The 14780-nt window shown below is 36.7% G+C and overlaps 1 protein-coding gene across 6 annotated transcripts in view; it reads left to right on the forward strand.

Annotated features, from left to right (window-relative positions):
- Positions 1-271: 271 nt before the first annotated feature.
- Positions 272-14780, forward strand: part of Mms22l (MMS22 like, DNA repair protein) — a 134883-nt gene continuing 120374 nt past the window's right edge. For 2 of the 6 annotated variants that reach the window (XM_028877988.2, XM_037202474.1), the window contains exons 1-9: positions 272-475; positions 637-903; positions 1684-1809; positions 3924-3973; positions 7213-7300; positions 7396-7576; positions 10490-10580; positions 12848-12978; positions 14154-14267. In XM_028877988.2, the coding sequence (XP_028733821.1) occupies positions 743-903; positions 1684-1809; positions 3924-3973; positions 7213-7300; positions 7396-7576; positions 10490-10580; positions 12848-12978; positions 14154-14267 (942 nt within the window). In that variant the 5' untranslated portion in view covers positions 272-475; positions 637-742. Of the gene's footprint in view, positions 607-636; positions 904-1683; positions 1810-3923; positions 3974-7212; positions 7301-7395; positions 7577-10489; positions 10581-12847; positions 12979-14153; positions 14268-14780 lie in introns of all 6 variants that reach the window. The other 4 variants (XM_028877989.2, XM_028877991.2, XM_028877990.2 and 1 more) reach the window with 4 other exon arrangements.

The raw sequence follows: 14780 nt of genomic DNA on the forward strand, positions 1-14780 counted from the left end.
CGGGCGGCCGAGACAGGTGCGGGCCTCCTGGCCCTTGCCCCCTCCGGGCCGGAAGCTGATCCCAGCTGCTCTCACACCCTCCTCACTTCCGTCTAAATCAAGAACTACCTTTGCGCGCGGAGGTCTCACCTCGCGAAGTCATAACGGTACCGAGAAGGTCCGAACTCCGACAACTGTCCCGACCCACCAGCTCTCGCGAGATTTCGGGCAGTGCCGCTGGTGTCAGCGAAGACCTCGCGAGAGGGCGGTGTCGGAGGCGGGGCGTGCCGTGGCGGGAATTTCGCCTGCTTCCGGTTTGGTCCGGCAGGGTTCCGCGTTCTGGATCCCGGCCTGCGGGTCTCCGGGGTGCAAGCGCTCGCCGGGCCCGGGGTGCTTCTGGCACGGTCGCCCGCCCTGAACGCCGTGCTGAGGCGGAAGGAGGCCCTCGGCGGGGCCGGCCGCACCACCCCGGCCCGCCTTAGGAAACCCGCCCGAGGTGCGTGAGGGCCTCCGAACCCACCCGTAGCCGGGAGGGAGCGAGGACGGCGTCGGAAGTCCCGGCGGCTCACGGCTGGGGCCGGGGCCCAGGAAGACGCCCGGATGTGTATGGACGTTTTGCCTTCTCAGGTTTTTCTGTTTTGGTCTTGTTTTTCCCAGGTGCTAAGGGGCCGTTTTGGGTTCCCGAGCTTGTTCCAGCTTCGCTCCGGAGCCTTGACGATAACTGTGTGGAACCACGATGTCATTTCAGGGCAGGATGTAAATCATGGATGGCTGTTCCGCCGTGGCGACGTTCCTGACCGACAGCTTAGAGCTGGAGCTGGGGGCAGAATGGTGCAAACCCCCTTGCTTTTCTTGTGCTTTTGACAACAGAGAAGGCAAATTTTTTTCTGGCGAGTCCTACCTTGCCAGTGGCGCCCTTAAGCGGTAGGTAAAAAACGAATTGAAGATCCCCACCAGCGTGATTTAATTATCACTAAAGTGTAAACTTCGGTGTTCATCAAAGATTGTTTGGTATATAGTACCTAGAAAGTTCCAGTCAATGTTTGTGCCCTGCCTGGGTTTTGAGTATTCCGAGAACTTTGTTGGTGATTGATAATCTCTTAGAAGTGGGTAGCTGAATACCGACATTTAATTTACTTAGACTGCTTTCTGATCAGCCTAGGCTTTTGGAATTGATACTTCCTTTTAAGGACAGTACCATTCTACACGTTTTCAGTAGTTTGTAAGTAGGACACACCTGGTTTTGTTGCTCTGGTTCTTTCCAGTCCAAGTGTCTGTGCATACAGAGTCATAGACTTACATCAGTTGAATAAATGTAATTAATTGATTACAGTAAATTTGCTGTTCTTGAATTATTTTGGTAATGTCTTTTGACGCAATTTTATAATGAAGGAAATCATTTTTGCTGATTTTTATGATTATACCTTCTTAACAACCTTAAAGCACATTATATAACTTGACAATGTCATTCTTCAGGCATAATTCAGAATATTTGGTGATTTAAAAACCTTGTTCAAAGATAAAATGCTATGACCTACGACCACTGTCTGAATTGCCCAGAATCCTTTTAGGCTTTCCCTTTCGAGTCATGTTCTTTTCACCTGTTTTACACAATATAAGGTGTAAGATACCAAAGCATTTCCCGACTTATATATACTGTGTATAGTCTGGATTCAAATGATTAAGTCAGCATTTTCATTACAGGTTAATTTTAAATCTTGACCCATTACCAACTAATTTTGAAGAGGATACAGTAGAACTATTTGGCATCCAATGGGTTACCGAAACAGCATTAGCAAATTCATGTCGAGAGCTCTTTCATTTATTCAGGTACATGTATGTCTGTTTTTGACTATATGAGTCAATATGCTTTCTAGTTTTACATTGCTGGGTTTTTCCCAATACTCATTACAAAAGCATTGGGAAATGCTCTTGTTTTGTTCATCTTACCATCATCAACATACTGGTTTTAAGGAGTTGTTTATATTGATTTTCAGAATCTTTATTTGTGTGTGTGTGTGTGTACAGTGATAGGCCAGGCGTTATGGTTCATGCCTGCAGTTTCAGCACTCATCAGGCTGAGCCCGGAGGATTGCTGTAAGTTCCAAGCCAACATAAGCTACACATTGACTACAGTTAAGACCTTGTCTTAAAACAGAAGTAATGCATATACAATATATGTTATGTATAGAATATTATACACACACACACACACACACACACACATATTTATTCAATGCAAGTGTAGCTCAATGGTAGGATGCTTGCCTAACATTTACAGTAGCCTGGATTTGATCTCTAGCCCTCATAAAGAGACATCAGTGTATCTTTGATTTATTCTGTTTTTTTATTTTTTTTTTTAGTTAAAACAAAAATCATGTTTATGAGTGTTTTGCCTGCTTGTATGCATGTGTACATATGTGCCTGGTGTCCACAGAGGTTATTAGAGGGCATTGGATCCCCTGTGGAATTGGATTATGTATGGCTGTGAGTCGCCATAGGTACTGGGAACCAAATGTAGGTCCTCTCTTGAGCAAAAAGCGCTCTTGACTCTAGAGCCATCTCTCCAGCTCTGTGTTTTGATAGAATAAGCTGAGCGATTTTTCTATAATTCTGAACATTATAGTGAATGGGTCTTTATTCAACAGAATTTGAAGGCAAGTAGGAATGATGACATGGGATTACTATCAGGAATTAAAATGAGGCATCATATGGCTTTATATATTCACTTCTCATTTATGTAACTGTTTTAGTTTGCTTTTCTACCGCAAAGACCATGACCAGGAGCAACTTGGGGAGAAAAAGGTTTATTTAGCTTATAGGTTGCAGTCCATCATTAATGGAAACTAAGTCGGGAGGCTGAATGAAGGATGAAGCAGAGACCACAAAAAATGCTGCTTTCTGACTTGTTCCCATGGCTTGCTCAGCCTGGATTCTTTTTTCTTTCCTTTTTTTTTTTTTAAGAAAAATTTTACCAGGCAGTGGTGGCACATGCCTTTAATCTCAGCACTCAGGAGGCAGAGGCAGGTGGGTCTCTGTGAGTTCGAAGCCATCCTGGGCTACAGAATGAGTTCCAGGAAAGGCTCCAAAGCTATACAGAGAAACCCTGTCTTGAAAAACAAAAAATAACAAAAACAAAAACAAATTTTATTCATTTTACATACCAAAGATCCCTCTCTTCTCCTGCCCCTCCAGCCTCTCCCTCCCAATCCACCTCCCATTCCCTCCTAGAAGAGGGTAAGTAAGGCTGGTTTCTTATACCACGTAGGGCTACCTGCCCAGTGATGGCACCATCCCAAGTGAGCTAGGCCTCCGATATCATATTATATCATCAATCAAGAAAATGCCCTAAAGACTTTCCTATTAAGTAATCTGGTAAAGGCAATTTTTCAAACGAGGTTCTTCTCTGATAACTTGTATTGTTGACTAGGAACTGATCAGGGCAGTAATTCTTTGTATTTTCTGAACCAATACATAGCTGTGTGATACAACTTAACATAACACTTAACCTTAGAATGTTTGCTGTATCTTAAATTTCCTGAAGATAGAAATATCTCATTGTCACTGAAGGCTGTGATTTTGAAATAGTTCCTGAGATCTATCTTCTATAGGTACTTTGTAAATTTAGACAGAGATGTATTTTATCTTCAAAAATTTACAATGTCTGAAGACAACTTTTTTAAAAGCTTTTATTGATTCTTGCAATCTGTTCCCACTTATCTCCCTGTCTCCTCCCATCTACTCTCTGCCCTTGCAACCTACCCCCCAAAACAAAACCCATATTTAAAAGAAAAACCAATCTTGTCGTGGAAGCATTTAATAAGCATTCACAAAGTGAATTATAAAATAATGAATCTACCCAGTAGTGTTAGAAACCCAATCCATGTAATTGCACATAGCTTTACATTATGCTAAAATCTACTCTTTCACATTTTTTAAATCAGGCAACAGCTGTTCAACTTGGAATCCTTAGTACAAGTCAGCTGTGATTTTGGTAAGTTTCATGTGTGCTAAATCACAAAAAATGATTTCTACTCTATTACACTGACTTCCATATGGGGCTCTGATATGAAACGGGGGGGGGGATTCATAAAAATGTGAAGTAAGTGTTTCAGAAGGTCATGGTATAGTGCAGTGGCTTTCAGCCTTTGGCCTTTGGCTTTCAACTCCTGTGGGGGTCACATCAGATATCCTGAATATCAGATATTTACAATTCATAACAGTAGCATTATCACAACATGAGGAACTGTATTAAAAGGGTCACAACATTAGGAAGGTTGAGAAACACAGTATATTTAGTATTCTGAAAGAGTATGACATTTAAATTTTGTTATAGGTAAGATTTATAGTATTTTTTCAATTATGTAGGATTTAAGGAAAATCTGACTTGAAAAAACTTAAACTTATCTGAGAAAATTATTTCTTTGGAGGCAAGGAGTGGGGTAGAAAACATAAATACAAGATAAAAAGTTACAGACCTCCTAGGTCATCTTTCCAGCTTTCTACTTTTATTTCCTTTTGGAATTTAGTGGATTGCTGATTTTGGTGGTGTACAGGTAGGTTGTGAAGGAAGTTGAAAGGCAGTGTTTTTATGGAAGGCCAGCTGGTCTTTCTTGCTATAATTTTGGTTCAGTATAGCATTTGGAGCCTTTGTGTTCACCTTAGGTTCTAAACTTAGCTAATTGTGTGTCTCCTATGTGACAATTCCTGTGTTATTGATTGAGTCCTTGTAAAGTTTAAATGCCTTTATGCATGTTTAGTGTTTATCAGTAAATGCCTAGCAAATAAGAGATCACCTAAAACGTGTTTTTAGTCAAATAGGTTCATTAATTTCCCAAAGCATTGTGCTTGTTGATTTGGGTAAGATGTAAGGGTAATAGGGGTTTATTCTGGATTGGAGCAAAGGCAATTAGATGAGACATAGGAAGGAAGGTTAGGAAGGGATCAAACTAATTAAACTGGACTTAATAGCACGAAGACAAAGCTGCCTGTGGTATTTGGTTGCATAGTGCTTTTTTTCTGTGTTCAGACATGAGTATAAAGGTTTGACTTGTCATTTTACCATAACCAGAGTTCTATCTTATTTTTGTATTTAATGAAAATTGTTTATTTTTTAGCATCATAGTCTAGCTGTTGTCCTTGTTGTTAACTGTCAGATTTGTCTTGTTTTCATAGGATGTTAGCAGTAAATACAAAGTATCATTGTTTCATTATCTTCTAGTGAGACTGTTTTATGCCAGACATGCAGAGTACTTACTGCCTGGTACAGGGAGTCCTTGTTCTGTCTCTTAGGTTTGCTTTCATTTGAGGCAAAGTTGACCCATCTTAAATATATGAGGTATATGTATAATCACTGCTCATGACCTTCGTGACTTGTCCATGTTTTATATATTTGCTTCTAGGAATTTTCATCTTGCTTGTTATTTTTTGTTGTTGCTTACTATTTAATGCTTGTATTCTATTAGGTCTTTCTCAGGTTTGTTTTCAATTTTTTGAGGGTGTTTATAAGCAGTTTCTAGTAGCCTAGGAGGAAACCTGGCAAACCTTTCCGATGTATGATGATTACTTCTCATTCCTGCTAATTAGGAACTTGAACTGTCCTAACTAGTGTGCACTTTGTAGAGTTGTTTTCAGTGTTCTTTAGTCTAAGGTGATGTTTCTTCTCATCACTGAATAGATTAGCAGCACTAAGGAGACCTGTAAATCACCACTTTTTCTTATATTATTATTATATTATTTAATTGTTTAAAATCTCCTTAAGTGGGCTCTGTCTAGTTCTCCCTGAATAGAAACTACCTCTGCATAGGAAGCTGTTATGGTCATAAAGTAGGGTAGAATTTATTGTCATGATTCTAGTATCTGAAAACTTTATGTTGTTTCTGGTTTTTAAGTTTAAGATAGGAGATAGAGGACATCTGAACTCTTTAGTCCATCTTACCCAGATACAGAGGTTTTAGCAATTTTTAGAAAATAGTGTTTTCATGGGCTGAGAATTGTGAAAATGGGAATTTGTCTGTTTTGTGTTGCTGTGACAGAGTACCTGAGACTTTTTAATTTATAAAGAAAGATTTATTTAAGTATAGTTCTAGAGACTGAGAAACTAAATCTGGCAGCTACATATTACAAAGGTACAACATGGGCCTCATAGGCACCTGCAAAAGAGACAACACGAGTAGTGAAGTCTTGTTGCGGCAGACCACTAGTTAATGTGGTCTGTGATTGTGAGATGTCATTCATCCTTCTTAGTGACTGGTCAGTTCTTCAAGCCCTAATCCACATCTACCTCCAACTCCTAATACCACCACAGTGGAATTAAATTACAATGTAAGTTTTGGAGGGACAAACCATATATATATATATATATAGAGAGAGAGAGAGAGAGAGAGCGCAAAGATCAAAAAGATTTTATTTATTAGTGACATAAAGAGAAGTTTTAATATGTAGCTCTTAGCGTAATCTTACATTTATTTCCATTTGCAATTTTGCTAAAGTAGTAGCCATTTTGCTCATTTGGATTCAAACAAGTTTTATGTTAAATATGGAATAGAAATTTTTGCCTATAATTTTCATCCTGTTTCCTCTGCCTTTGTTTAGTTTTTGTCTCATATAATGATTATCAGTGTTTTGCATATAGCAGCAATATATATAATGTTAAAGAAATTGAGTGAAAAAGGTGGGAGGAGATAAGTTTAGGAGAAATATTCAAAAGTTATTTGGGCCTTATAAACCATTATAAGGAGTTTATATAGATATAGATAGTTGATGACCTTTATGCACTTTGACTTGAGAGCAACAAGAAATAATTCATAGGGCTAGAGAAAGGGCCCTTAAGTATGAACTACTTACTCTTGCAGAGGAACTGAGTTTCGTCTCCAACATTCACCCATGTCAGGCAGCTCACGAATACCTGTCACTCCAGCATTAGGGGCATCTGATGGTCTCCCTGGGCACCTACACATACCCATACACAGACACATAGTTAAAAGAAAAGTGAAATCTTGAAGAATTTGCATTTTAAGCAGATTTTGCAAATAGATTATAGGAAGGTAAAGCATATGTAAAGTCCTATTGTGGGTTCTGTGTGATATGAGAGACTAGAGAAAGTGGTTATTTCAAGGTATATTTGTTGTAAACTTAGTAAGACTTAATAGGTTGGATATTAAGACAACCCTGTAAAAGCATTTGGTTACTGACAGTTGTTAAAGCTATCACTGATAGTGTCTTTTTTTTCAGGGAAGATAGCGACCTTACACTCCAAAGCAGATGGTATTAGGCAGCAATGTGTAACATTTCTCCACTACATTAAAGTTTTCATCTTCAGGTAGGATGACATATGAGTGTTTTTCTTTTGCACAGATATCTTTGGGTATATTCACACAGACTCTTGTATATTTATTCTATCTAATGCCTTTTTAGGTTCTTGAAAGTACAAGACGCTGAGAGCCACAGTCTCCCTGTTCATCCCTATGAGGCCTTGGAAGCTCAGCTTCCTTCGATGTTGGTTGATGAACTTCGTGGATTACTTCTGTATATTGGACATCTAGCTGAACTTCCCAGTGTTACTCTAGGAGCATTTGTAAATCAAAACCAGATTAAGGTTTGATTAGTTTGTTTTTTAAATTATCCAACATTTTTCTCCCCTAAGAAAAAGAGTATTATTCAAGAATAAGAATTGGTACAAGCATGGCATAAAATGAAACTCTTATCTCCTGTCTTGTTAATTATGTATTTTTTAATATATATAAATGTGTCTCACCTTAGTTTCTCCATTTATGCAACTTATTTAACTTATGGTTGTGGGAAGAATTAAATGATTGATTTGCCTAAAGTGCTTAAAACCTACCGTGAAACAATAGCTATTCTCTCTATTTGGAAGTGTAAATGCTTAGAAATTTCAAATAAAAATTAACTTCTTTAACTTCTTTGAAATTTCTGTCATTTTCATCAATAAAAGTTTGGTCAAATGCCTTGTCATTTATATGTTATAGTAAAATTTAAGAAAAGCCTTTTTTTTTTTTTTTTTTTTTTTTAAAAATACAGTTGTTTAGGAATCTGAGGCTGGCCTCAGTATGATCTTGGATTTTTGATCCTTCTGCCTTTTTTCCAAGTGTTGGGATTACATACCCAGACTGTCATGTCCAGTTCAGGGAGTGCTGGAAATTGAGCCTGGGTCTTTTCTGTATGCTGACACAGCACACTACCAACTGTACCCTTATCTGCAAAGAAAAAGCATATGGAAACTCATCATATGGAATTATACACTTTTACATCATATCACAGCTAAATGGTAGAGTATTTATTACATGCACAGACAGTGCTGGGTTCAGTCCTCAAGACTTCAAAGGAAAATTTTGAAACCCACGTTTATGTATTCCAATCTCTCAGACTTTGTTGGAATATGGTTGGTTGTTTTAACTATGCCTCTTTTTTCTACTAGTGATAAACACTCTAAAGTTTGATTTTTTTTTTAAATGGTATAATAACACATTTAGCTTGTAGGTAAAAAACAAATTCTGTATATGAAAGTTAGAGCATAGGTAAATGTCAAATTATAGTAATTTATTGGAGTTTCTGAACTTTTAACCCCTTCTGTTATATTTGGCTTTACTAATATCAATAAATTTTTAGTAACATGATACTTGTCAAAATTTATATTTCGGTGAACTTTAACAAAAAATTTTATTAGAGATCAATATGTAATAATAAGTTCTAAAATAATCATATGTTAATATGTTATAGAAAGCAAGTCAATTATTGCTTTTTAAATTCTATCACGATAAAGGTACATGGGTAGTTTTGGAGGGTAATTTCCATTCTGGTTTCTGTAAATTGGAGTGGTTGTATTTTATTTATTCATCAAATGCATAAGAAAATAAACATACATAACTTGTCTGTCAACAGAAAGAGGCTTTTGTACATGAGGGTCTTTATCTGAGATTTTGTGGAAATTTTGATTTGGGTGACTTGAAACAATAGTTTATCTGAAGTCTAGAAGACTAAATATTAAAATACAAAATATATACCAAAATACTACTCTGTAATAAAATACTCATTTAAAAACTTAAGATTTTATATATTTCTTATATACAGTCTATCAGTCTTACATATGAAAAGCATTATTTTAGCTACTATTTCCAGTTGAGTATCTATCATAATAATTTGCATTAGAGATGTTACTGATTAGATATTGTATATCTAATTGTGTGTATGTTTATTTTTTTAATGTTATATTGTTTGTGCTGTTAAAAAATACTTTGATTTTTACATTTATGGCTATAATTTATCTCTTTTACTATATGTAGGGGGTGGATGCTAAAGAGGTACCTCAGAGGTTAAGAGCATGGGCTGCTCTTCCAGAATTCTAGGTTTGATTCCCAGCAACCACATGATGCTCACAGGCATCTATAACTCCAGTTCTAGGGGATCTCATTGCACTGTTTTGGTCTCCACGGTCACTAGATGTGCGTATGGTGCATATACATACATGCGGACAATACACCCATATACATAATGATTAAAAAATATGTAGGGAGATAGGAAATCTGATACTAGTTTCTGTAAATGGATGTGATGACTCTTTAATGGATTATATTTTCCTCATTGATTTGAAATGTCATGTTTATCTCTTCCCTGTTCCTGCTGCTTGTTTATCTCTCCCTGTGCCACTGTGTTATTAGTCTAGTTTCTTTTTCTTTTTCTTTTTTTTTTTTTTTGAGACAGGTTTTCTGTATGTGGCTTTGCGCCTTTCCTGGAACTCATTCCGTAGCCCAGGCCAGCCTCGAACTCAAAGATCCTCCTGCCTCTGCCTCCCGAGCGCTGGGATCTAAGGTGTGCGCCACCACTGCCAAGCTAGTCCAGTATTTTTGTGTTTGTATCTCTGATAGGGAAAACCCTTCATCATTTTTTTCTGTGTATTTCAGTGGAACTTGTTAATGTCACTATATTGTTTTACAGTGATACTCAGTATTGAGCAGTGGAAACCAGTACCATCATAGAGCTAAAATTTTTGCCTTGAGTTTGATAGAATTGAATGCTCAGTCATGAATTGAGAGAAAATTCTTTACCTTTATCAACTTCCATTTCTTAATGAGGATGACCATATAGTTGGCATGCTAATCTGAAGTTCTTTTTTTTTTATATTTTATGGTTCCTATGCACTCCCTGCATTAAAGAATATTTCTTAGCTAATTTCTAAAGCGAAAACTCTATCTTAGATTCCTTTATAGCCTTGTAGCTAAGTAGAATCAGTGGTTGGTTGAAAGGAGTGTGTACTGTCCCAGTCCATTTAGCTCTTTCAATAGTACGTCTGTATTAAATCAGCAAATAAAAATGTATCCTTTCAAGGATCATCAGTGAAAGAATTCTGTAATCACAACAAAATTTTTCTGAGCCTTTAGATAGTTAATTGGTAGTTACTTGGTTCTATATTTGTGCATGGAGGAGTTTTATGATGTAGTACAAAAATACCTAGTAAAATATGAATTTTTACTACTAAAAATGTCATTCACAGCTCTTCCCACCATCATGGCATTTATTACATCTCTACTTGGATACCCATTGGTTGATATTGGAAATACTTCACATACTAGGTGAAAAATTGAGTAAGTTTATGGGTTTCTGTCTTAATTCTTTTAAAAAATTCTAATTTTCATTGCTTTTAAAAATGAAATTAGCCATCTGAGTATGTTGGCATATAGTCTATAAACCCAGCTTTTAGGAGGCTGAGGTGAGGGGATCATGAGGTCAGCCTGGATTGTAGATGAATTCTGGGTCAGCCTGAGCTATGAAGAGAGACCCTCTTCAAAAGGAAATAAACAGTTGTAAGTATTTAATGTCATTTTTTAAAAGTAGATAGATGAAGCCGGGCGGTGGTGGCGCACGCCTTTAATCCCAGCACTTGGGAGGCAGAGCCAGGCGGATCTCTGTGAGTTCGAGGCCAGCCTGGACTACCAAGTGAGTCCCAGGAAAGGCGCAAAGCTACACAGAGAAACCCTGTCTCGAAAAACCAAAAAAAAAAAAAGTAGATAGATGAATTCTGGGTCAGCCTGAGCTATGAAGAGAGACCCTCTTCAAAAGGAAATAAACAGTTGTAAGTACTTAATGTCATTTTTTAAAAGTAGGTAGGAAATGTTTATCGCTCTATTTCACCCAGAGTGTCCATTGTTCATGCCCCCCCCCCCCCGCCCCAAATAAGTGGAAATAGCTTGGTCAGTTTATTTTTCAGTCTTTGATCTGTTGGTATACATGTATTCATTTTTGTTTATAACTACAAATGGTATGGTTGTACTTTTCATTGTGGTTTTTCATTTAGCAGGGTGTGTGTGTGTGTGTTTTACATATATGTGTTTACATATGTCAGCAGTCTGTTCACACTTGTAACATGTATATGACCAGAGGACATCAGAAATTTCTACCTTATTTTTTTGAGTTGATGTCTCTCATTTTTTGTTTTTTCAAGACAGAGTTTCTCTGTGTAACAGCCTTAGCTGTCCTAGAATTCACTCTGTAGAGCCTTGAAGAGATTCACCTGCCTCTGCCTCTGTAGTGCTGGGATTAAAAGCTGGGGTAACCACTGCCTGGCTGAGACAAGAGTCTGTTACTAACTGAAAATGGACTTGCCATTTTGGCTCATCTGACCGACCAACAAGCCCTAAAGATCTTCCTTCCCTATCACTGAATTAGAGGCCCTTGCTGCCATACCCAGCCTTGGCTTGGGTGCTGGGAATCAAAATAGGGCTTTTGTAGTGATGCAGTAGCATTCTACCTGCTAAGATACCTCCCCAGCTCCCATTTAACACCTTTTAGAGATCTGTTGGGGAAAGTACATATGGTTCAGTTTTTAGAGGCTGTGTATTTAGCCATGTCTCTTTTTAACAATAGTTTCTGGATTTTTTTTTTTTTACTATTATAAATGTTTCCCAGAAGACACATAAGCATATACCGTTAATCTGTCCATATAGTCTATAAAATGTTTTCTTAGACATAGAATGGGATATTGAGTTTTGATGTTAAATTTAGATTATGTGCCTTTTCTTCAGACTCTTGCCAGTATAATGAACTTATGTATTGCTGATACATGGAAAGCAATGCTGAATGTCTCTTTTTTTTCAGGAGTTTTCTGGTTATCAGTTAACTTCCATATCTTTACATAATTTTAATTTTCTTTTACAAGTTTTCTAACTTTTAGGGGTTTGTATATATGGCTAGTAATCTTATATTTCGAAAGCTGTGTTGTTGTGTTTTGTTTGGTCTTTTTTTGAGAGGGTCAGAGACAGAGTTTCACTCACTGTTTAACCCTGCTGACCTGACCTTAGTGTGTTGACCAGGCTATCCTGCTGTCCTGGTACTGAAAGAGATTTACCTGCCTCTATCTTTGGAGTGTTGGCATTAAAGGCATGTACATAGACACATAGATAAACAAAAGTCATTCACAGATTTATAATGACTATATTTCATATGTTTAGGACAATATTCAAGTGGACACACTGATGTAGGTACAAGTTTTGGTTCTTAGGTTATTACCTTGCTTTACTGTTTTATGCTACAAAATAATTACAAGTGGTGAGCATACTAGCATCTGTTAAAAGACTAATGTTTTCACTGCTTTATTCTTAAGAGGTGGAGATGAGGACTTTTATTTTAAAATGATAGAGCAATAAGCTTTTCAAAGATGGCTTCATACAAGAGAACTTAATTAAACAATATATAATTGGAAAAGATTTCTTAGGTAATGGCTGGACCCATAAACAGTTACCTGACTTATTTTAAATTGTGTTTTACTTTAGACAAATTTTAAGAGGTAAAATCATTTTCTTGTGAGAATTAATAAAATCTGAAGTTTTACAGCAGACTTTATTTTATTTTGCAGAACAAGTTGTTTATGGTCGTCAGTTTATCAGTCAGGCAGGTGACAATTTAACCAATGTCAGCCTATTTGAAGAACATTGTGAAAATCTTTTCTGTGACTTAATAAGCCTGGCACTCAACAGATATGACAAGGTAAAGCTCTAAGAACTATTAATGTTTTAATGACAACAATCCTTTAATACATGTAGTTCAATATATAAGGATTTGAAATGGTTTCCATGTTAAAGTTTCTTGCTTTGTATTTGGTTACTATTATCTGGGAGTTAAATGGGATGAGAATGTAAATGTTTACATTTGATAAGATATTTACAAATATATGTGCTGATATATATATATGTTTAATATAAATGTTTATAATAGGCTAGAACTTATCTTACAAGTTAATTTTTAAAGTGGTACATTAAAATATAAAGTTAGGACATTTTAATGAGGTAACATGTTTTAATAAGCATATACATTATATAATGCTTAAATCAGGTTAAGTATTTATCAAATCTATCAGTATGGTAAAAACATTCAGAATACTTCGTTCTGTATATACTTACTCTGTACAGTTGTGTACTAGAACTCCTTATTCCTGCCTATCTATCGTGTGAAGCATGTTTACGTTTTCTTATAACAAATGCAAATTTCTAAATTTCAGTCAGGAATCTCTCTCTCTGTATGTGTGTGTGTATATATATATATATATATATATATATATATATATATATATATATATATATATTATATGATTGTATGTGTGTATTAAAGATGGAACTGATTGAGGTTCATTCAACCCTATACTCAAAACAGGTGCTGTGTAAAGAATGTTGTATTAGAAAATGCTTTTGCGAGCCGGGTGGTGGTGGCGCACGCCTTTAATCCCAGCACTCGGGAGGCAGAGCCAGGCGGATCTCTGTGAGTTCGAGGCCAGCCTGGGCTACCAAGTGAGCTCCAGGAAAGGCACAAAGCTACACAGAGAAACCCTGTCTCGAAAAACCAAAAAAAAAAAGAAAAAAAGAAAATGCTTTTGCCAATGTCTCTTTCACTTTCTTTATTTGCTGTTACATTGCTGTGCTTATTTTAGTAGTCCTCACAGAGCTTATTTCTAACAAAATCTTAAATGTGTACTGCTCAACCCATGCTTGAAATTTTTTTTTTAGCTAAAAATAAGGGTTATCACATACTTTGGTTGTAAAGGGAATTTTTTTAAAGAGTTAGTGAAATGACACTTTCTTAAGTTGAGAAAACATTTTAACTCTTTGTAGCAATTAGTAACGTAACATGTAAATAGCTGTGGGTTTTTTTTGTTTTTTTTTTTGTAGGTTAGGCCTTCAGAAGCATTAATGATTAATCACTACTCATGCTCCTGTGTTAAAGAATTATGGGTTCTGCTTATTCATCTTCTAGACCACAGAAGTAAATGGTCTGTTGCAGAAGTAAGTTGGAAAATTGATATTTAGTTGTTGTAACAAGTTCATATATTCGATTTCTATATGTAGGAGAATGGCTACTCAAATCACACACAGTATTGTTTGCAAAGTAGGATATTCTGCTATATTAGCCTGTATCTTCCAATGAACATGCACTAATAGAATACATAAGGAAGTTTGTTATAAGAGATTGACTAATATGGTTATAGAAACTGTCCTAGGATGTATAGATGGCAAACTGGAGACCTAGGAGAAGTGACTACACACAAGTTATAGTCTGAGTCGAAAGGCCTGAAAGCAGATCTAGTCTCATTCTGAGTCTGAAGGGAGGGAAAAATGGCTGTACCAACTGGAAGACTTTCTTTCTTGATCCACAGGGCGGGCAGCTTTTTACTTTTAATGACATGTCTGAATTGGAGGGCCCCACCTACTACCCTCATTAGGAGGGCATACTGCTTTACTCACCCTACTAATTTATATGTTACTTCAAGAAATTTTAAATGTATATTTAAAATGTGT

This window comes from Peromyscus leucopus, chromosome 2, assembly GCF_004664715.2.
Source record: "Peromyscus leucopus breed LL Stock chromosome 2, UCI_PerLeu_2.1, whole genome shotgun sequence".
Lineage (NCBI taxonomy): Eukaryota > Metazoa > Chordata > Mammalia > Rodentia > Cricetidae > Peromyscus > Peromyscus leucopus.